The sequence below is a fragment of the Patiria miniata genome, unplaced genomic scaffold (assembly GCF_015706575.1).
Source record: "Patiria miniata isolate m_02_andy unplaced genomic scaffold, ASM1570657v1 HiC_scaffold_1, whole genome shotgun sequence".
Taxonomy (NCBI): Eukaryota; Metazoa; Echinodermata; class Asteroidea; order Valvatida; family Asterinidae; genus Patiria; species Patiria miniata.
The window spans coordinates 26706203-26728921 of record NW_024037047.1 but is presented as its reverse complement, the minus strand read 5'-3'; the positions used below and the strand labels follow the sequence as shown (position 1 = coordinate 26728921).

Sequence of the window (22719 nt, the reverse complement as noted above, 5' to 3'; positions counted from 1 at the left end):
TCTGACACTCAGATTTAACACAAAAGAGTATCACAAATGCAAGTTCAGGGCATGAATGAACGTGGGGTCACGGACGTTTATTTTTAGCATTTGTTTGTATTGTGCCTGTGTAGCTGCGAACGACAGGGTCTATGCCGATTGCAAATTCCACACGATATTGTGCAAGCAAGAGAAAGAAGTGCGATTGCACAATAAGCTCTGGCCGTCTTGCATGAAAGTCTTGTATGAAATGATGCAATACTCACTTGGTCGTGATTGTGAATTGACAGCCCCTGTCCTAATTGTTTTATGGGGACAAATGAGAAAACAAAATCCCCCAAAACCATCAATTACTAGTTTAACCCTTGACTACACGCAGACGCCTCGATCCATATGATCGGACACAAAAACAATTGCCCAAAAAATAAATCCCTACCTACCTACCCTATTTTCGAATGGGTGCATACCTATGTTCCCGAATACCGATGTTCCCCGAAATCTAATACCCTATAACCCTAATCCTCGCCCAAACCCTAGTCCTAACCCTATCCTAAGAATTTCGGGGAACAGCGGTAGTGGTGAATATCCGTATTGGGAAAATCGTGTAGATCCCTTTTTCAATGCCATGTAATCGGAAGCAGAACTATTTTTGGCATCACCTCTTATAAGCCATGGAGACTCGTAGACCTGACACAGGGCCAGAGGCAGGGGTGATGTGTAGTCACAGGTGTGTAGAAGCCCCTAAGTTTCTAGTGCATTACATACCACGTGACTTTTACATTGACCACATTTACTAAGTGACTTTTAGAAGCTCGAGTTGCCAAAGCTTAACAACTGAACGTTTTTTGTTCATACTAGCCAGGACAGTTTGAAATCAGTATGGCTGAGACTTTCTGATGTGTATGCAAAGTGACAGTAACAAAAAAATAACCAGTCTTGTTAATTTGGTTTTCTTCAAAACTATAGGTTTTTTTTGGGGGGGGGGGGGGGAGGGCCAAATCTTTTCTGTGGACTTAATGAAAAGACCCCTTGAGGAAAGCAAAGCAACATTCTAAACTTCAGCTGCAAGGCCCCCCTTAAGAATCCTAGATATATTCTACTCAGGGACCCGACCAAATTTCCCCAGGGGTTTAGAATGATATATACATGACTGTATATATTCATGGGATGATTGTAAGATCCGTTACGCGGAACATGAACACACAAATACTCCATAACAAGCGCAGTGGCGTCACCAGACTTTTCAGTCTGGGGGGGCACAGGGGGGGCACCAGCATTTGATGGGGGGGGGGGCACTTAGGTGGATACAGATCGCCGTCCTGGGGGAGGGGTCTAAGGGGAGGGGGTGGCCCCTCCCCTTTGGAAAATTTTCGCATACGGAGGATGGGCTAGATGCAAAATGGTGCCACATTTGACGCTAAATTCGATCTGAAGATATCTCCAGAAATTGCTATTTTCGAGGTAATGATTTTAACAACGCGCAGATTTTTTTTTACCAACCCAAATCTCAGATGGGGGGGCACTCGGGGGGCACTAGGTTTTCCAGGGGGGCACGTGCCCCCCCCCCCCCCCCCCCCCCCCCCCCCCCTTGGCGACGCCACTGAACAAGCGACAATACGGAGAACGGGAGCCCGTATAATGGGACTTCCCACTTTCTCGAGTATTTGAAGAGCAACGTTGAACTCAACCTTGGGCCTTTCGGAAGTTTCAGTTCACAGACGCGTTAGATTTCCTCGTCTCGGAAACACTGAATCACCATTCGACAGGCAGGAGACATGGCAAACAACAACAATTATGGGATTGTAAGTGGCTAGAATATCAATACAGAAAGTACCTCTACGAATACCAAATACTTGGAGGACGAAGTATCTCTCGGCGATAGGCTGGAGTTCGAGCGCGGCAAGTACGCACACTAGGGTATATACGTCGGTGAACACGAAGTGATGGAAGACGCTGTCATCCACTTCGGTCAATTCGAAGGAGGGGCGGCATTCTCCAAAATGAAGACCTCGGGTAGTGCGTTCTCTGCCAGCCAAAAGCTTGAGATACTAGCCGACACGATTGGTGAGATTCTCGGCAGTTCTGGAAGGGTGAGGATCAACAACTCAAGAGACCATGACAGACAACCTCTCAGTCCCCACGCCATCAGTGAAAAGAATTGAAAAATCACCGAGACAAAGCCCCGATCGATTACAACCTTCTTGACAGCAACTGCGAGCACTACATGAATCTTTCTCGATGCGATTATCCCACCAGTGCGCAGATTACTGCAGCGGGAATGGCAGTGCTGAAGTATATCCTTGCAATCGGAGTAGTCATAGTTAAGTACCAGAAGTTAGCTAATTGACACACGTGCAAGGGTACATTAATTGAAAACAAGACAAAAAGGCCTAGAAAAGCCCAGCTCAGAGCGCACACTTCTGAATTATTTTTCTGCAAGATTTTTTTTTTTTTTGGTAGCCGGGGGGGGGGGGGGGTTGATCCCCTACATCCCCCGTAGAGCAACCACTGGAAATTAATAATTTGTACTCTTGAGGTTAAGGGGGTAGCAGGCATGTCTTCAACTAGTGTTTAATACATAAAAAGGGGCAGGGTTGGACCTCATAAACAAACCCCCATCATTCCCACTATAGATCCGCAGCGGCTATAGGCTGGAAGTCCTTCATGCATCTGTTCTACACAAAGGATAAGTTATTATTTCATTCATTGACGTCACGGAGTAATAATCGTATAAGATCGCCAGCCCGGCTTTCTACATTGGCCTATAACCAGGCCACACTCTAACAACTCTTGGGTCAGATTAACCCGGAATCTGAATCCACTTTTGCTCACTCCTTTTCAGGGTCAAAAATGGCATTTTCTAGGTCATTTTGACACAGAAAGGGATCATATTTGACCCGGAAAAGGACTGACACTAAATTCGCAGTCAGTTTTCAATAACTAGGAAAACCAGTCAGTATTTTGACAGTTGCTTTTATAGTGTATAGCTATAACCAGTCTACACTCATATGAGATTTAAAGGTTTGCATGCATGGTGAAGGGTAATAATAAGGTAAGTTGTTGCGGTAGCACCATGTGGCAAAATATCTGTTGTGAGTATGTGTGGTTCTGAAAAGAACCGGAGGGCACTCAATGTTTCAGACAGTATACTCTGCTCGTCGTCAGGAGACTGATCGTCGTCAGTCTCCGTCGTCAGTCTCCTGACGACAGGCAGAGTATACTGTCCGAAACGAGTACCCTCCGGTTCTTTTCACAAAAGAGATTTTGCCACATGGTACCGCAACAACTTGCCGTATCGGTCTACACTCTAACAACTCCTGGGTCACATTGACCTGGAATCTGAATCCAAAATGTGCTCAGTCCTTTTCCGGGTCACTTAATGATCCCTTTCGGGTCTAAAATGGCTTTTATTTTGGTAGGTCATTTTGACCCATAAAGTAGCATCTTTTAATTTGAATTTCAATCCAGGAGTTTTTAGAGTGTAATAGTGAGTCAGTGACGTAGGTGCAAAGATCAATAGGCAATATCCGATTCCTTCACAAGTACCCCCTCACCGGCAAAGAAAGTAAAGTTGGGGTGACCAAACGAAGCCATCTTGCCTGACTGCAATATTTTGCAGTCCAAAACTTTTTGTTGATTGAAATAGTTGGTCTTAAAGCCGTATACAATATGCTTACTGCTGAATTATATAATTTGGATAAATTTTGTAAATAATGACCTTTGGCCCACAATTTCAGTTAGGAACCTGGTATAGTTAAACGCATGAGAAATTGCATTGTAAACGTAGGCAAGATTTACCACGAAAATGTTTAAAATCCAAACCTATTTCTTTCTCTTCCCATAATACACGAGAGCTACAATGAGCAAACGCTTACGATAAGTTAATTCATGACTTCAGATCCATATTAAATTTGGAGTGCAAAAACCCTAATTTTGCAAATTGTGATTGCTTGAGTTTTCAAAAGTTGCAAAAATGCGACGAATGTACGTCTAATATTTTTTTTTTGTATAGTTTATGGTTCAGCTGCAATGATATCCGTACAGTCTTGTTACATTCATTGAAAGTACTCGGTGCAATAGTAACAACACTTATCAAGTTCCAATGACTTTGCCGGATTCTTCCCCGAAGCAGACCTTAACTTAAATATCATCTTAATATTTATTTACTTAATCTACGGTCGTTCCTTTCTAACAAAAAAAATTAACCAAAAACACATACGAGTCCGTCATGTGATAAGTGCAAACGCGGAGACTGCAGTAAACAAGTCATACTTCCTTAAAAAGCAAACGTGTTGATTTGGAACTCGATGCCTTTTAGAGACCCTTCTACACCAGCTCACAAAAACGTTCATGGTCGCATGAATCACGAATGGCGTATAAATGAACTTGAGGTCGAGTATATCTATTTTTAGCGTTTCAATTGTGTCCGTGTGCGTGTGGTAGAGCGCACAATAGAGCCTCTGCCAATTGGTGGGGAATTCCATTTTGATGTTTGTGCAAGGAAAGAAAAAATAACACACATTTTGTCGATAGCCAGAAAAGTTTCGAATCAGTCAGTGTGGGGGAGACTTTGTGCACGCGAATTAACAATAATCAAATAACCAATCGTGTTTGTTTTCTTTTCTTCAGAACTAAGGAGAGTTAGGACAATTCTTTTCCTTCGCACTTGGAAATGAACACGAGTTCCGTTTCGTTCAGTTTCATTATTTCAATGAGCGTGTTCCAAAATCCCCAATTTATAGAATCACATCTCATCCACCCATCCCCTTGAAAACAAATACGTGAACTTGTAGCTGCAAGGTAATCCCCTAACAAAGAGCACCCCTTGAAAAACCCACTACTCAAGGTTATATTGCATGTGAATGATGTGATAATTGTAAGATCCGTTTCGGAACATGGAGGGGTTCCCGCCACACACAGGTACTCCACAACGAGCGACAATGCAGAGAACGAAAGCCAGTCTAGTGGGATCCTTTAATTCTAACAAAAAAATAAACCCAAAACACATACGAGTCCGTCATGTGATAAGTGCAAACGCGGAGACTGCAGTAAACAAGTCATGCTTCCTTAAAGCAAACGTGTTGAATTGGAACTCCATGCCTTTTAGAGACCCTTGTACATCAGCTCACAAAAACGTCCATGGCCGCATGAATCACGAATGGCGTATAAATGAACTTGAGGTCGAGTATATTTATTTTTAGCGTTTCAATTGTGTCCGTGTATGTGTGGTGCACAATAGGGCCTCTGCCAATTGCAAATGGTGGGGAATTCAATATGATGTTTGTGCAAGCAAGAACAAAAAAAGGAAAGTTTGACATCAGTGCTGGGAGACTTCATGTATGCAAATTTACAGTAATCAAATAACCAGTCGTGTTTATTATGTTTTCTTCAGAACTGAGGAGAGTTAGGACAATTCTTTTCTATCTGCTGGAAATTGACCCGAGGTCCTTTTCCTTTAGTTCTGTTATTTCAATGAGGGTGTTCCATTATTTCTATGAGGGCGTTCCCAATCCAACTGACGCAATCATTCATCCAGTCGTCCCCTTGAAAGCAACATTGTGAACTTCTGCTACAAGTTCCCCCTCCCTTGAAAAATCCTTTGATATATACACCATCCAGAGAACCGATCAAATTGTCCCGGTGCTCATAATTTGAATCCCTACGTGATCATTGAAGAAACGAAGGACATGTACACACAACAAACGCCCGATAAATACAACCTCTTCGAAGAAAATTGCGAGCACTTCGTGAATCTCTGTCGATACGATGATCCCCAAAGTGAGCAGGCTGACGCATTTAGATTTGGTCTGCGTTTAGCATGCAAAATGACAGGAGGTAAGTACATAAAGCTTTAGCTTAGCGACAAACGTGCACAGGTACATTAGTTGAAAACAGGACAATTAAAGGCAAGCCTAGAAAAGATTGGCCCGAAGCGCGCAAAATAATGTCTATTCAATTAATTATGAATGGCTACTTGTATTAGGGACGAATAGTAGCACGGCTCGGCTGTATATTAATTACAAGTGGAAGTTAGTGGTAGTCATTGAGATAGACCTAAGACGAACATAGGCTCGCCCTCAAAGTCCAACACAATATCACCATAGGTGCGGCACAAGGAGGTGTGGGGTCAAAACATGTCCTTTGCCTTTTTTTTTCAATAACGTTAAGTAAGTCAGTCACCATAACTAGGTTTTTATTTGTTATTACACTGCTTCACATCAGTACGCGATTTCAATCAATTTAATTTGTTGAACCATGGAACCGTGGACGGTGTGTGTTTTAAGCGTGTGTTCTTTGCTAGCGCTTTTCTTCAAAATGGTACAATGGATATAGATTTTCGTTTTCACTCAGGGACTGGCATCTTTAGTAATTTCCATTTGCTAATAAACTATTGTGTACATTTTAATTACTGTGTTCAAATAAAAGCTTGCGTATCAAAGAATAATATGTAAGTTTCCTTACTACATACAGTTGTTGCAAAGCAGTACCTTTTGCAGTTAAAACAAGAGAAACATCTCTTGCGATTATCTTAAGAACGCTTTTTCTTCAAACTCCACATGGCCGTCCGTCCCTTTGTGAAAACGGTGACGAATACATGAAATTTTCATCAAATATGTCCAAAATGCCAGCCTTTAACATATCTCATTTGCACTTGTTTTTGGTATTTGCTCCATATTTTTTTTAAATTAAAATTTTGGTCCAAGTCACTATGACTCACCCTGTAGATGAGCGTGAAGATCCGCAATAAACTGTGAAACACTTGATCAATTTTCTAAACAATCCGTGTTTGTTTTCTTTTAAATTTACAGCCTTGCTCATTGCGTGCTTTTTCACAACCATTCTACCATTAATCCTTGCATACTTCAAATGAGCAGCTTTGTTAAAGAGCACAACTGGGAGTGACGCACCGAATTATTAGCAAGTATCGACACTACTTACTTGAATTTGTCAGAGGTTTAACGAAAATGGAAGGGTGGTGTCGTAAAGATCAGAACAAAAGCTAAAAAAACATAGCAAAGGTTTATTGCAACTGAAGTTAACAAATATAACAACTCGTCAGTTAAGTGCTGAAATGTCACAATCTGAAATTGACACTTCATTTGTCTTTCGTAAAAAAGGGGGAAGATTGTGTTACATACGGTTGGCGATATTTTTTGGGGGTGGTTAAAAAAAAATCGAGAGAAAAAAATCTGATTTAAAACAATAATAATTTGTTTCATTTTTTTTTGATTTTCCTTCATTTAAACATGATTTTAGTTAATGTCGCAAAACCTGTACATTTGTAAGTTGAGTCGATGCTGATGAAGTAGGGGTGTTTGAATGTGTTAACAACATTTTACACCTTGTAATTAAAGGTAGAGTAGGTCATTTGCAGGTATCCAGAAATTAACTGACAAAATTATTGTTGAATAGCATTTTTGGTTTAAGATTGTAATGACACTAAACTTCCTGCATGTGAAATTATTCTTTCTGGCATGCTTAGTTCAATGGGATACGGGATTATAGAAATGCATTAATATAAGTCTAGTTTTATTTTATGATAACATGTAAATGCAATTATTGGTGTAGCAATCAACGATGTGGCAAAAAAGTCCTTTGTTTGTTAAATTAATAAACAATGTTACACTACTTAAGAATGTTGTGTAAACATTACCTTTACTCTATAGAATGTATGTGCGAGATATTTTCTATGAAATTCTTAGTATGGTTAAATACTTGTGTTTGCAAATTAACTAAAATCACCTTAACAATCATGTTATTTTTGTTTTCTTCGTAACTTGGTGGCTCTTTGACGGATTTTTCCATGGAATTATTGAAACGTACTTTGTGTTCTTTGTACGTAAAGTTTCAGTTCTAATACATTGTATTCTAATGGGGTTGAAATGACATATAACACACATAGCTATCCTTCAGCGTCATGCTGTAGAATTATTAAAAAAAAGAGTTGTTTATTTTGTTCATTTATTAGTGATTTTCATTTATAGTTTATTGCTAGTCCACGACAGCCACCAATGAGCAAATGCACACGATGAGCTATTAACTTCCGACCCATCGTAAATTTGTGCGAAAGGAAATCTCTAAAATAAGTGGTTCAATTTAAAAAAAATAAAATAATAAAAAAAACCAAAATCTTCAAAACTCTCGGATGGTTAAAACGGTTTGTCTATCTAATGAGTATATTGGGAGTACAATTTGTATCCTCTGTAATTATTTAATTAACTAACACTGTGGATAAGTTTTATAAGTATTAGGCATCAGCTGAATTGTTAGTAATTTCAAAAACAATCTGGGGTATAGTTTAGGTCATCAGAAATAATGTAACTAATTAACTCATGAATTAATTGTGTAAGTAGTAAAGATTAATTAAAGCACACAAAAACAGCGTGGTTTCCTCTTTGTTTTATTACTTCCGACTACCACAGATTAAGATTGATATACCCTAGCAGGCGGCGGCTTGATGTAACGTATGTATGATCTAGTCTGGGCCCAGCCTGCACTATTTCTTAGTTTGGGGGTCATGTTCCATATACGAATGTGTACAAATAGTGAGGTACCTTAGTGAAATAATCGTGACACGGTAGACAAAAGCACCATTTTTTCACCAAAGCATCTCCATGGTATACCTTTTCGAAAAAATAACGGACGCAAAAAATTGGATGATGGGAAGGGCATGTATGACGTCATTATGACGTCATCAGCTAATTATTACATGAAATATATATAAATTGATAATATCTTCTGAACTACAAACATCACAACAACAAAAGTCGCATCAAGTGACGGGAACAACAAGATCTTTCATTTGAGTGGTATGTCAGGGGCGTGGAATGTAGTAAAGGGTGTTTTTGGGGGGCCAAAAAGCATTTTTTTGGTCAAAAAAACCTGATTTTTTGCTAAAATCATGTATTTTTGTTTGGCACCTTGTTTAACATGCAAACCGTATGTGTTATTGTGAGATTTTGTTTTTAAGTCAGAGAAAAAGGTTCAAATTCTATGCCAAAAGAGTTTTTGCAATTGATTATTATTTTTTGTAATTGATTATTAGTACCTTAAATGCTTACACTTGTTCCTAAGATAGGTGGAAAACTGCAGTTACCGTAAGGAAAGTTATCACCATTTTAGGGTATGGGCCAAAATGGGACTTAAGATGCCTAATACATAGTTTAGTTACCAGCAAATAGATGGTATGCATTACTTTTATCAATGCATGTCCAGTTTGAGGAGACTTGTGAATCAAGACCTCCAACAAATCATGCATAGGCCTACGTTCTTTTTATATTACCAAAGTAAAAAAGCTAAAAATGTTGTGCAACAGCCCACAAATAAAAGCTTACCACTTAGTATTCATCATGTTCAAATTGACTATCTGATTTTTGAAACCAATGCATTTAGTGGTGAGACTCCTTTTTGCGTCTCAAAGTGCCTGAAAATGTAAAGTTGTCGTGGAATCGCCCTTAAACAATCAGAATAATTCAGGAGTAAACCTAATCCATTTGGGGTCAAATCGGTTAGGATGTGCTGGGGTGAAATGGAGAAATGAGCAGCCCTATCTCCACTGAAGTACTTCATTGCATAGCACAGCGTCTCAACATTATCATCTTCCAATAAAATCCTAAGTACCAGTTCTACGAGGACCTCAACACCACCATCAGAGGTATCCCTGTAGTAGAACAACTGTACCTCCTTGGCGAGTTCAACGCCCGAGTGGGATCTGACCACAACTCGCTCGCTCACGTTGGCATTGGCAAGCTAACTGAGAATGGGCAGAGGCTGCAGAAGCACCTCAGATCCCGTCACTGGCTTCAGCTTCATCTCATCATCACAGGAAGACCCTCACGAAACTGCGTTCTCATCACACGCAGCGCTGACTGTAATACAGACCACTCCCAAATAAACAGATCCACCGCTCAAGGCAAAAACGACGGCCATACTTCAAACATCGCCAGGACGTCAATCCCAGATCTGTGCAACACGAGGAATCTCCCTCCTCGGTATCGTTAAGAAGGCCTTCGCCCTTGTAGTGCAGAACAGATCGCAGCTGCTAGCTGAGCGCGTAAAGCCTGAGAGGCAGTGCGGGTTCGGAGCTGAAAGATTAAAGATCGACATTATCTTCTCCATTGTCTTCGACTTACGGCAGCTCCAGGAGAAGTGCCGAGAGCAGCGACGACCGATGTACTGACCTTCGTCAGTAGAAAAGGCCTCTTCAGGCTACTGCAGAAGATTGGATGTCCCCAAGTCATCAAAAACATTCAACTCCATTACCTTATCAGCATCGGACATATGATGTGCACAACAGCTGAGCACCGCCGAACACTGTCCGGATCATCTCTAGCAACATGTCTGCAACGAGGTTAACAGAAAATCGAGTGCAAATACCTTACCAGTTCGTTGATGCGTCAAAAATCGGAGACAATTGGAGAAACCAACCCTCCCAATGAAGGCATATAATGTTTCCGGAATCATCTGCCATTGTTCGATACACCTTATGGGTATACAAGCAGAATGACTGGCATCGTGAGAAGTTCCAAGTGGTCAATGAGCCAGGACCAGCTATCAATGGGCTCCCTACTATACGAGCCGCACGTACCCTACGAGCCGCACCCTACACTTGGTCAAAATCTACACTGGCACACTGCCCCCAAAGCCTCAGGCCCCCACAGGAACCAAAGGGCTGACCACTACCACTCCGGTGCAAGGGCGGATCCAGGGGGGGGGGGGGGGGCAAAGGGGGCCTTGCCCCCCACCCCCCCCCCCAAAAAAAAAACGAAACCATTTTTTTTTATGTGACATCGCAATAAAGGCAGGCAATGAGTACACCATTATCTTTTCCTCAAAAAAACATTGGTTAAAGTGGTCAGAATTTGCCTCAGATCGCACCACAGAGCATCTAGAATCCAAAAAATTTTCGGAGCCCTTGCGGGCCCCGAACCCCACGCCGTAATTTTTTGGACCCACTTTTTTGGGGGACCAAATTTCTTTTGGAACCCTCCAAAAATTTTGTTCTGCATCCCCCCTTGCTCCGGTGAGAGACATACAAGACCTGAAGGACCGGCTCCCAACGCAGTTTGATACTTTCGACGACTTAGATACGCGCTCTCCTACACCTCAAGCCAGATACTCATGCAGTCCCATAGGTGCAGCTTTCATGTCAAACCAAAACCGCAGGCCGAGCTGAAAAAGACTGAGAAAGGCTGGGTCATACGAAAAGTCTCCCATCACACGGACGGGTGCAGCTCTATCACAGCAACTGCCCAAAAAAGACGGCCCGTTCAGGATGTGTCCGGATCCCAAGCAGTTAAAAACATAATGTTTTCTAAAGATCCCCACTCTTGAGGAGCTCAAGGCAGAATTTGCACTGGAAAGGTTCTCCTCCAATCTAGACGTCAAAGGCAGGGTATTGGTCTGCTCATCCATGGCAGTCTGAAAAACTGACAACATACAATTTGGTTGTTAACAGCTTTCGTCGCCCATTCATCGGCTTATCAGTAAGCCAAGATAATAGTCCCAAAAATATTGATGGCAAAATAGCTAGATGCCTTGATGCGTTGGAACAATCACCGCGACGACATTGCAGTATTCGGTCTCCCTTGAAGAGCATGACGAGCGGTCGAATGTCTCATCGCCCTGATGGAAACTGCTGGTTCCTTAGCATAGATAGCAATGTCTCACACTACACCCCAAATTGCGCAGACAAAGTTGCTCCCTTCAGCGATCTTCTTCAAAAAGATGTACCATTTCTCTGGGAAGAGGACCATCAAGCTTCTTTTACAACCCTTAAACACTCTATCTCAACGCAGTCCTGGCGACGATTCTCCGACACACAGGTATAGAAACCATCATCAAAGTAGATGCATCTGAAAGAGGATTGGGCAACACCCAGGAAGGTAAACCCATCGCATTTTCCTCAAAGAGCCTATAGATCCTCTTCCCAGAGCATATTCTCGAATATCGAGAAGGAAGCTGTGGCACTGCTGCAACTTCATTCGGCTCCAACTTCATTGTTGTCACTGAACATTAAAACCAATGATTACGATCTGGCGCAAAATCCTAGACAGTACGCCACACCGCTTGCAGCGTTTTAAGCTACAAGGATACAACTTCGACATGTCTACAAACCTGGTGCTATGATGGTGATCGCAGATGCACCCGGCAGATTGCCCAACCCCTCCAAGCTCGACAACGAGACATGTGATGAATCTGTAACTTAGATACACTGGGATGGGCACCCGACTGTAACTTATGTTACATTTTTTTGTCCGCCTATCTTTGGAATAAGTTTAAACATTTAAGATACCAATAATCAATTACGAAAACTCTCTTGGCATAGTATTTGAACCATTCTCTCTGACTTAAGAACCAAAACTCACAATACCACTTACGGTTTGCATGTTAAAACAAGGTGCTAAAATGATTTCCCCAAATCCATGATTTGAGCACCAATTTTGTATTTTTTTACCAAAAAAGGGATTTTTGGCAAAAAACCCACCCTGTACTACATTCCATCCCACTGACATACCACTCAAATAAAAGATCTTGTTGTTCCCTTTAATTTGATACCACATTTGTTGTTGTGATGCTTGTCGTTCTGAAGATATTATCAATTTATGTTTTTCATGTAATAATTAGCTGATGACGTCATAATGACGTCATACATGCCTTCCCATCATCCAATTGTTTGCGTCCGTCTTTTTTTCGAAAAGGTATACTATGGAGATGCTTTGGTGAAAAAATGGTGCTTTTGTCTTCCGTGTCACGATCCTTGGCATTTTCGTCACTAAGGTACCTCACTAAAATACTTTGGCCACCTCAGCTCAGTGTTCACCTTACGTTTTAATTCAAACAAATGTCAGTCTCAGAACATGGACACCCCTTGCAAATAATAGTTGCAAATGTGCAGTTTACAAACTCATGGAGCATGGACCCGAGACCATTTTGCAGTTTAGGAGAGTCAGCAAAAAGAGAAAGAAATCAGGAAATGTGTACCCTGCTGACCGAGAGTCGGGCTAATTTTAAAGAAAAACGGAACAAGTTTTTGCGTCCCATTATTTTCACAATTTAAAGTTCAGCGGTAGGCCTAATGTTCGAACATTCGCTGGGTACATTTGGTATAATTAATTAACAAGACCAAAAGAGTTTGATACTGATTATTTTCCTTCGGAGATCTAAAAACTTAATTAATTTTTTATATATTAAATTTTGATAAATATTTTTTTTTTTAAGAAACAGCACTCTGCTGTCTATCATTTTCAAAGAACCATAATAGTCCATCATACGAGTACAAATGATTTTAGCAAAACTGCAGCAAACAAGGTACACTTCCATAAAACAAACCGGTTTTTAAGGAACTAGCCGCCTTTCAGAGACCCTTGTACACCGGGGCTCTGTCTGACACTCGGATTTAACACAAAAGAGTATCACAAAAGCAAGTTCAGGGCGTGAATGAACGTGGGGTCACGGACGTTTATTTTTAGCATTTGGTCGTATTGTGTCTGTGTTATGCTGCAAACGACAGGGTCTATACCGATTGGAAATTCCTGTGCAGGCAAAAAAAAAAGTGCGAGTGCACAATAAGCTCTGGCCGTCTTGCATGAAAGTCTTGTATGAAATGATTCCGAGACTGAGATATTGGGAGGGGGATATATTTGGGGGAGGGGGATCATTGGGAGGGGTGGGGGATCATTGTGAGGGGGAGGGGAGGGGGCGGGGGCAGAGACGGGGGAGGGGGCGGAGATCATTGGGTTTGTCGCCGTACCCCCCCCCCCCCAACATATCCACTTATTACGGGGAATGGTACATTTTGTTTAAACATTATTTTGTTAGCTTGCAGTTACAGCTCCACCCCTGCCAGTATAATAGAATCGTCCACGTGTGAATGATATTGAACGATCTGTTACGCGGAACACGGCCGGATTTACGCCTGCAACAAGTACATGATCATGTGTTCCATAACAAGCGATAATGCAGGGAGCAGGAACCAGTGTGAATGGGAATCACTACTTCCTCGAGTACTTGAGCAACTTTGAGCTCCACGTTGGGCTTTTCCTTTGATCAGACGTGTTAGATTTTCCTACCTCGGAAATACTGAACCCAACATCATCGTAAAAGTGGCAAAGATAATGGAGCGAGGAAGAACACCGATAGATGCCAACCTTCTCGACAGCGACCGCGAACACTGGAGTGGCGAAGTTTTTGTAGAAAACAGTTTCGGGAATAAGGGCAAGTGGTTTACCTCTAAGAACATCGCAGACTTGGAAGACGAGGTGTGCCCCGGGGATAGGCTGGAGTTCGACCACTACTGGTACGCACACTGGGGTATATATGTCGGGCGATACCTCGGTGAGGAACATGCTGTCATCCATTTTAGTATGCCCACAGGAAGGTCGGCATTTTTGAAAAGGAAGATATCAGGCAGTGCGTTTGCTGCCAGTCAAAAGCCAGAGATACGAGCTGACACGATTGGAAAGATTCTCGGCGGTTCCGGGAAAGTGAGGATCAACAACTCAAGAGACCACACAGTAAAGCATCTGGATCCCAACGACATCATTGGATTAGCAAAGAAAATGCACCGTGACAAAACGTCGATTGATTACCATCTTCTCGACAGCAACTGCGAGCATTTTGTTAATCTTTGTCGATACCACGAACCTCACAGTGCGCAGGCTGAAGCAGTGCAAAAGACTGGGCTCCGGTGTGGGATCGGGGTTCTCGTGACAATTGCTGTCTTGATATTCATATGTAAGTATCTCAAGTTAGCTAACTGATACACTTGCAATGGTTCATTATAGGTCAAGTTAAGGGACACCTTTTGAAGGAAAAAAATCCATAGCGATTAAAGGAAAACAATATACAAATGGTCAGACTTGAGTCGAGTGTAACCATATTTTACTTTGACAAGTAATCAAATTGATCCTTTACATCAATACAATAAAAAGATGAGCACAAATCCAAAATGAAACAATTTGTGATTTTTATGTTTTGTGTGTGTGTTTTTGAGATCACTTGTTTGCGATGATCTATTGAGCATTCAGCACACAGCTGTTTAACCCCCTTTTACACAAATAATAATAAACGTGTCAGATCTGGTCGATATTTTGCCCACGGAGTTTTGGAATTTTCGTCGATGTTGCAATACACGCAACGCATTGTTTCAGGATTTCAGTGCAGCATTAGCACGCATGATCTCTGGAAAGCATTGAACCAAGTCAATAATCATGCCCTGATTAGAAATAACCCCGGCGTCAACAGTGCTGTGAGGAACTTAACAGAGTGCGGGAATCATCGCTGAACAAAGAATTTGTCCTTTTGTGTGATCAGAAATACTGCACCACCATAAGAAGGACGAGACATGTCAAATAGTTGGGATTGAGGGTGACTGGTATTCGTCTTTTTCTTGGGATTCGACTGCGGCGATGTGTACGCACACTGCGGTATTAGGGATGAGGCACGTTGTCTGTCATCCATTTCGGTATATTCGAAGGAGGGGCGGTATTCTCCAAAAAGAAGACGCCGGTCAGTGCGTTTGCAGCTAGCCAGTCAAAAGCCCGAGATTCTCGGCAGTGACAGAGTTAGGATCAATAACTCCAGGGACTATGATAGAAATCGCCGTCGATACGAAGATAGCCACAGTGCGCAGATAACCGCAGCAGCAGCTCGGAATTGTGGTTTTACCCTCGAAATAGGTTAGGGTTTAAAGCTGGCTTACAGACTGACCCACTTGCAAGTGTACATTAAATTACAGCAAGACAGGGCAAGCGTAGAAAATCTTGGCTCAGAGTGCACACAATTTTATTTAATTACTTCTAAAGGGCTATCGATATACGGGCGGATCCAGCTTTGGCTCAAGGGGAGGTAACTTGGGGGGGGGGATAAACAGGCATGTGCCACTGGCTATTGATCACTTTATCTCTTCGGGGAAGGGGGTAGCAGGCATACATGTGCTTTAAAAATAAAAGAAACAATACAATAGAATAACCCATGCTCCGTAGATCCGTAACTGAAAGTCGTTTCAGTCATTTATTCATGTTCTATGAATACACAAAGGACCGGATTATGGCTGTACGGGGCAATACTTGTTCATGTATACGAAAGCGTACCTTTTGCAGATAGAAATAGTCGATTTTAAGGGCTTGAAGATGCACAACGAAAGATGCACAACGAAATGTGAATCGCTTTACCAATGTTGACTTATTCGTTTAAATTTACAGGTCTCCTCTTCGTGTTATATCTGTCATACCCAGAGCTTCGTGAAATTCTACAGCAATTGATCTGGTGGTAAGGAATACATCAGGGAGTGATGCGACGAATTATTTGCGAACAGCGACACAACCAAAAGGCCCATGGTTCGACGAGAATTGACGGTTGGTGTTGTAAGGATGATAACAAACATTAGTAGAAATATACAAGAGTATATTGCAACTGAAATTTAAAAGAAGGCTTGGGTCGCAGTCTAATATTGACAATTCATGTAAATTTTGTAAAGCAGGAGAAAAAAGTAGAACATGTGCATCGAAGAGGTAGCTAGAGATATAGTACAACCAGAGTGAAAAATGTACAACTTGTCGGAAGTGCTAAAAGGTCACAATCACAGCGGAACAATTTCTTGCAATCATTCTTACGTCAGATTTTACAAACCTTCTTTTTAAAAAGATCAAGTTTATAAAACTAATTTGATTTGTTAAATGGCCTTTTCCCAGCTCCTTACTTGAATTTTGCTACTTGTTTAATAGGATAATTCAGAAAAAAAAAAGTGTTTAAATAAGACCCGATTTTGCGTTGGGGGCCTTGTATAGGCCTATAGTTAAACACAATATAAAATTGACATTGTCTAAGCAAGCAGGATTAACCATGACAATTGCTTTTCAATCAAAACCATTGGGGAACATAGTGGGGAAATTAACGCAGCATATATTATAAGGTCGTCGTTTATTGAATACTGGCACTTGATTGTCATCTGTATAATATTAATACATGGGTCATAATATACCCATTGAATGCTCTGCTATAAATAATATAAGCACGCGAAAGCAAAAGTATCATTGTATTGTTGTAGGATAATCTTGTAGTACAGAATTGATTGATTAACATTGCAAACGCATTGTAGTATTGATTTTCGTAGTTAATGAATATCGGATATAGAACTAGACTGAACAACATTTGCAATCTTTCACAAACGAAACTGGCAAAAAAGTTATAAAGTAGGTCAACAATAGGATCAGCAGTCTGTGAAATCATTGCGGTTATGTTGTTAATTTCAAGAAAAGAAAAAAAAAATTTTTTTCTTCAAATACTGCACCAAATCGACAGAACATTGTTTAGTTTGCAATCGGTTACAAATGTCTGTTATTATTACATATTAAAGAATGATTTTCCTGAGTGACAAATCGAAATCAAACTAGAGGAGGGCGCAAGTCAAAACTTGTTATTAAACATTTTGGAACGGATGGATTTCAACGGAAACCTTGCCTTGCGTCGAGAAAATGTAGATTTTTTTCACAGTTTCCTATAAAAAAGTTTGCTTTATTCCGAGCTAAAATTTAGATACGCTATTTGTTTAATACTGCTGATGTGTTGTATTGTTGTTCTTTGAAAAGGCAGCAAATACTGGTTTGAGGGGCAATATTAATGATGTCCATCACCTTTGAATGCCTACTGTAAATAATAGTGGAATGTAAAAAAGTATTTACTTTAAAAAGTGTGCACTTGCTGTTATTCGTTAATACCGTTCATTGATTGATGGAAAATTGCAATCGCATTGTTGTAATCATGAATATACACGGTTCATTAACATTCAAATTCGACGATTATTAACACTAGATTACAGAATGGTGTACCGTATTTCGAACAGGCGGACATTATACCAGTATAATTTCTTTTTGGGTGTCACAGCGGGGGGGGGGGGGGGGTAGCGTTATTTTTTAGGCATTTGTATGATTGTTTTTTTGGACAGAGCTGGGGGTGAACCCCCCCCCCCATCCGCGCCTGCAATCATGATAAAAGATGTTGAAATCTATGATGTGGCGAAAAAGTTGGTTTTTAAATGGATAATAGTATTATTTTGCTCAAATCCCATTGCTGTAACGTTCAAGTTATTTTCTGTAGAGCTCTTGAGTATGGTTGATAGTTTCGTTTGCACAATGGACCTTAATTATGCGTAGCGGCCATCTTAGAGAGCATCTTTGTTTGATCCATTCAGTAACAATGAATGCACCAATGGTTCACTCATGCATATCCAAGAAAAAGCAAAGACATTGCCCTCCAAGATGGCTGCTATACGTAAAAGGTCTATCAACAAAAATCGTCTCAACAATCGTGTTAACTTGGTTATCATTAAAACACTGTGTGTTTTTGAAGGATAGTTTTCAGTAGAATAATTAGTGAAATGCCCATTGTCTTGTTAACATAAGTTTAAGTTGTAATATGATGAAGGTCTAGTAACAAAAATCGTCTAAAAAATCGTGTTAACTTGGTTATCATTAGAAAACTGTGTGTTTTTGAAGGATTGTTTTCAGTAGAATAATTATTGAAATGCCCATTGTCTTGTTACCATAAGTTTAGGTTGTAATATGATAAAGCTGTTCTAGACCCTGTTTGTTCCTCTGCTCATGCAAACGTTATCTGCAACGCAGAACTATGCTAAAGTGACAGGCTTTGACTTAATTTTTTAATCAAAGTTATTACTTTTTGTGTTCATTATTAGTTGATTGTTTATTCACGACAGCCACCAATTAGCAATTGCCTAAGATGAGCTATATTTAAAAAATCAACATATTTTTTTAGAAACTATTATTGCTTGATTTTTATTCACAACGATAATTTCTTATGCTGTCAAGTCAATACTTAGCCTTGGTCAATGCTGTCGTCGTTATTCGTCCCGTACGCGGTCAATCGTCGGCATACATGAACATGTATATCCTCACGCGCTATGCACATGCATGTAAAAATACAGCGCGAACAGCGACCTCACGCGGCCACTATTTTTATATGCAAATCAGTTGGGGACGATCGAGAGCCTTGGTTCAATCGTCCATGTGAGGTTTTGGGGGTGTTGCTCATTATGTTAATAGCCTTAGCTGACCTTAAATGTCGTTTTGTTATTGGTCGATTGTTTTTGCGTGGAAACTTGCATAGTGAAACATGGCACCATAATCCATTCACGTTACACGTTGTGTGTCTCTACACACGGCACCAATGCACATAAACTGTGGTTCATGTCACGTCCGCAAAAGGCGAAAAGCTGCAAATATATTTCATGACGTCCGGATTTACCAAGGTGTGATTGGACACTCCACATATTAGCCCCGCCTACACTTATTTGTATTCAAATACGAGGTCGTGCGCTAGAAATCCAGCGCAAAATAAAGAAAAACATAAGCTTTTGCTGACAATTGAACCAAGGCTCGAGATCGTCCCCAACTGATTTGCATAAAAAAATAGTGGCCGCATGAGGTCGCTGTTTGCGCTGTATTTTTACATGCATGTGCATATAGAGCATTGACCAAGGCTAGTCAATACCATGATTATTGTGAAGGAATAAGAATTTGAGGGTAAAAAAAATTAAAGTGAGAATCATGTGTCTTTTATTTTCAGTCTGCAGTCGGTATTGACTTTGGAACTTGATATTCTATTGCGACATTCATTCAAGTACATCTGCTGATCACGTGCAAATCACTCGGCACTATACCAGTGGCAGATCAGTAAGATCACAGCCGCTGATTAATGTAAAACTAGTAAAATGGGGTCAAATATAATAAATAGGATGCTAAAGTGCCTGAATTCATTGCCAAAAAGCCTAAGGACACAAGGGGGGCAAGCATCATGACCCAACCCCGCCCGCCCCACCCCAGCCTTCACTCGGCACAAACCTTTCACTAACCCCCACCCTACATATCAATTCCCCTTACTTGGTTTCCTGAAGCTAAATCCTACCTGTCTACATTCTTCGTTTAACCGACCAAAGTTTAAAAACTAAAATAATTTAAACGATGTACGCCTATTGATGGTCCATATTGTTTTGACCGCCTATGAATGTTCCATATGTTTTGTCAGTCGGTGAAATAGACATATTAACCTTTTAAAAAGGAACTCCTCCCTTTTAAAAAGGAACTCTTCCCTCGTCCCTCGTAAATTTCGAAAAAGCCCCATGGATCAGATTGACCCGGAATCTGGGTTTGAGCTGGCCTGACACTTTTCACTTTGTCAAAAATGACACTTTTGTGTGGTCAAATGGCGCTTCCCTGACCCATTTCTGGACCATTTGATCCGACCACCATGGCAAAAGTCATATTGACCCGACAAGGTGTCATATATACATAAATAAATGGAGCATTTATAAAGCGCTTTTAACAAAGATCAAAGCGCTGTACAAAACTACACATCTACAAATAAACAAGGCAAAAACAAAAACAGAACAAAGAAATCTAATTTAAGAATAACTCAAGGGAACCAGGAGATAATGAGAGGTACAGATGAAGGTGAATTGATTTAAAGAAAAAGATGTGTTTTGAGCGATTTATTGAAGGTGATGATTGACGATGTAAGTCGGATGTGTTGAGGGATCTTGTTCCACTCCCTGGGGCCAGCAATCGAGAAAGCTTTGTCACCTGCTGAAGACCTAAGCCCCGCCCTACCTGATTGATACAAAGAGAGTAAATCGGTCAGGTAGGAAGGAGCCAGACAGTGTTGGGTTTTGTAAAAGGTTAGTATAGAATTAATTTGAAAAAATACGTGATTCAATCGGCAGCCAATGTAATTGATGCAGGAGCGGTGAGGCCTCAGTAGAGCGGCTTACACAGAGAATGAGTCTGGCTGCACGGTTCTGAAGTTTTTGTAACCCGTTTCTGTCTCCTTGACTTATGCCGTATAAAAGAGAATTGCAGTAGTCAAGGCGAGATGTGATTAGCGAACGTACTGCATGGTGACAAGTGTTCTGATCGATGAACTTCCGAATACGATTTATATTGCGTGGATGAAAGTTGACAGATCTGCATATTAATTGTTGTGACAGGTTGTGACATAGACAAAGTAGAGTCAAAAACCACACCAAGGTTTTTGATGAAAGGTGAAGGTTTGATAGTGGTAGATCCTACTTGAAGTGTCAGGTCAGAGAGAGAATTGATGCTATGGGGAGAAGCGGCAATAAACAATTATGTTTTATCATCATTAAGCTGAAGTTTGTTTGCACACATCCAGAATTTGATGTCAGTGATACATGCTGATAGTTTGTCGAGAGCTATTTTAGAATCTCCAGAGATTGATGGATTGAAACTGGTATAAATCTGTGTATCATCAGCATAAATGTGATAGCTCAGATGATGATTCTGAATGATGTCAGAAACCGGTTTGGTGTAGAAAGTAAAGAGTGTAGGCCCAACAACTGAACCCTGGGGAACGCCAAAATCTACAGGCTGTTCATCCGAAAGCACCCCAGCAACACGTACGCGATTTCGGCGTCCTCCAAGGTAGTCGTGGAACCAATTCAGAGCTAACCCATGGAGACCAAACGATTTTTCAAGTCTCGCTATTAACAGATTGTGGTCGATGGTGTCAAAAGCGGACGAAAGATCTAACATGACAAGTAGAACAACCATCTTGTTGTCGATGGCTCGCATAATGTCATTTTTCACCCGCAATAAACCTGTCTCAGTACTGTGGTTGCTCTTATAGGTAGATTGAAAAGGTTGATGTAGGGAATTGTCGTTGACATGGTTATTGACACGATTTAATACAATTCTCTCCATGAGTTTGGATAAAAAAGGAATATTGGATACTGGACAGTAATTATTTAGCTCGTCTACATCCAGATTAGGTTTTTTGAGTATGGGGGTGACAATAGCCTGAGACAATTCATGCGGGAAGGTACCTGTGGAAAAGGAACAGTTAATCATATGTTTTATGAATGGCGCAAGAACATGGACATTTGCTTTAAGCAGCCAAGTAGGCATTGAATCAAGAGAACAGGATTCGTTAGAGGAACCAGTGATGAATTTGACAATTTCCTGTTCATCAACACATTCAAATTCAGAGAGTGGATGGGTGATAACATTAGAAACATGGCCAGGAATGGTATGCATGGGGACTGATTGAATGGTACTATCAAGGCCACGTCTGATCTGAACAACTTTACCACTGAAAAACAGGGCAAAGCGATCACAAATAATCTTCTTAGAATGACCAGTAGGGAACTTAGTGGCACTATTGTTAAGGAGTTTTTGGATGGTCCGGTAGATATCTTTGACATTGCAAGTGGTTAGTTTATCTTTAAAGAATGATGCCTTGGCTGACTGGATAAGTTCGGAGAGCAATGACAGTTGCGCCAAGTAGGCATCGCGGTCACTGTCAAGTTTGCTTTCCCGCCACCTCCGCTCCAGGCGACGCCTGACGCCCCTTGCTCCATGGATGTTGCGGTTGTACCAGGGGGATCTCGGCCGTACAGCATGGTCGAGTTGTCTGACGGGACAGTGCTCGCGGAGGATCTGTCGAATAGTTTCATTATAGAAACTAGAGGTTCGCGTTTGTTGTTACAAACGCCGAGTGGTCGGGCAGGCATAAAAAAAAAAAACACTGTCCATCCCAATAAATTATTTTGTTGAAATATGCATCTTTAACGGTGTGCTAAATTTCCATAAACATTTTATGTACACGTACACAAAAGGTTAACATAAATTGTTATGAAATTGTTATTTGGGCTACGAAGATATACGACATGGATCAAATGATAGAATTCAATTTAAAATATGATCA

The 22719-nt window shown here is 40.9% G+C and overlaps 1 protein-coding gene across 1 annotated transcript; it reads left to right on the top strand.

The window, feature by feature from the left end:
* Window positions 1–13943: 13943 nt before the first annotated feature.
* LOC119732442 (phospholipase A and acyltransferase 4-like) lies at window positions 13944–14741 on the top strand. The gene has a single exon (XM_038205970.1). It carries the CDS (start codon window positions 14097–14099, stop codon window positions 14739–14741), a length of 645 nt encoding a protein of 214 aa, XP_038061898.1. The 5' UTR covers window positions 13944–14096.
* The last annotated feature ends 7978 nt before the right edge of the window (window positions 14742–22719 follow it).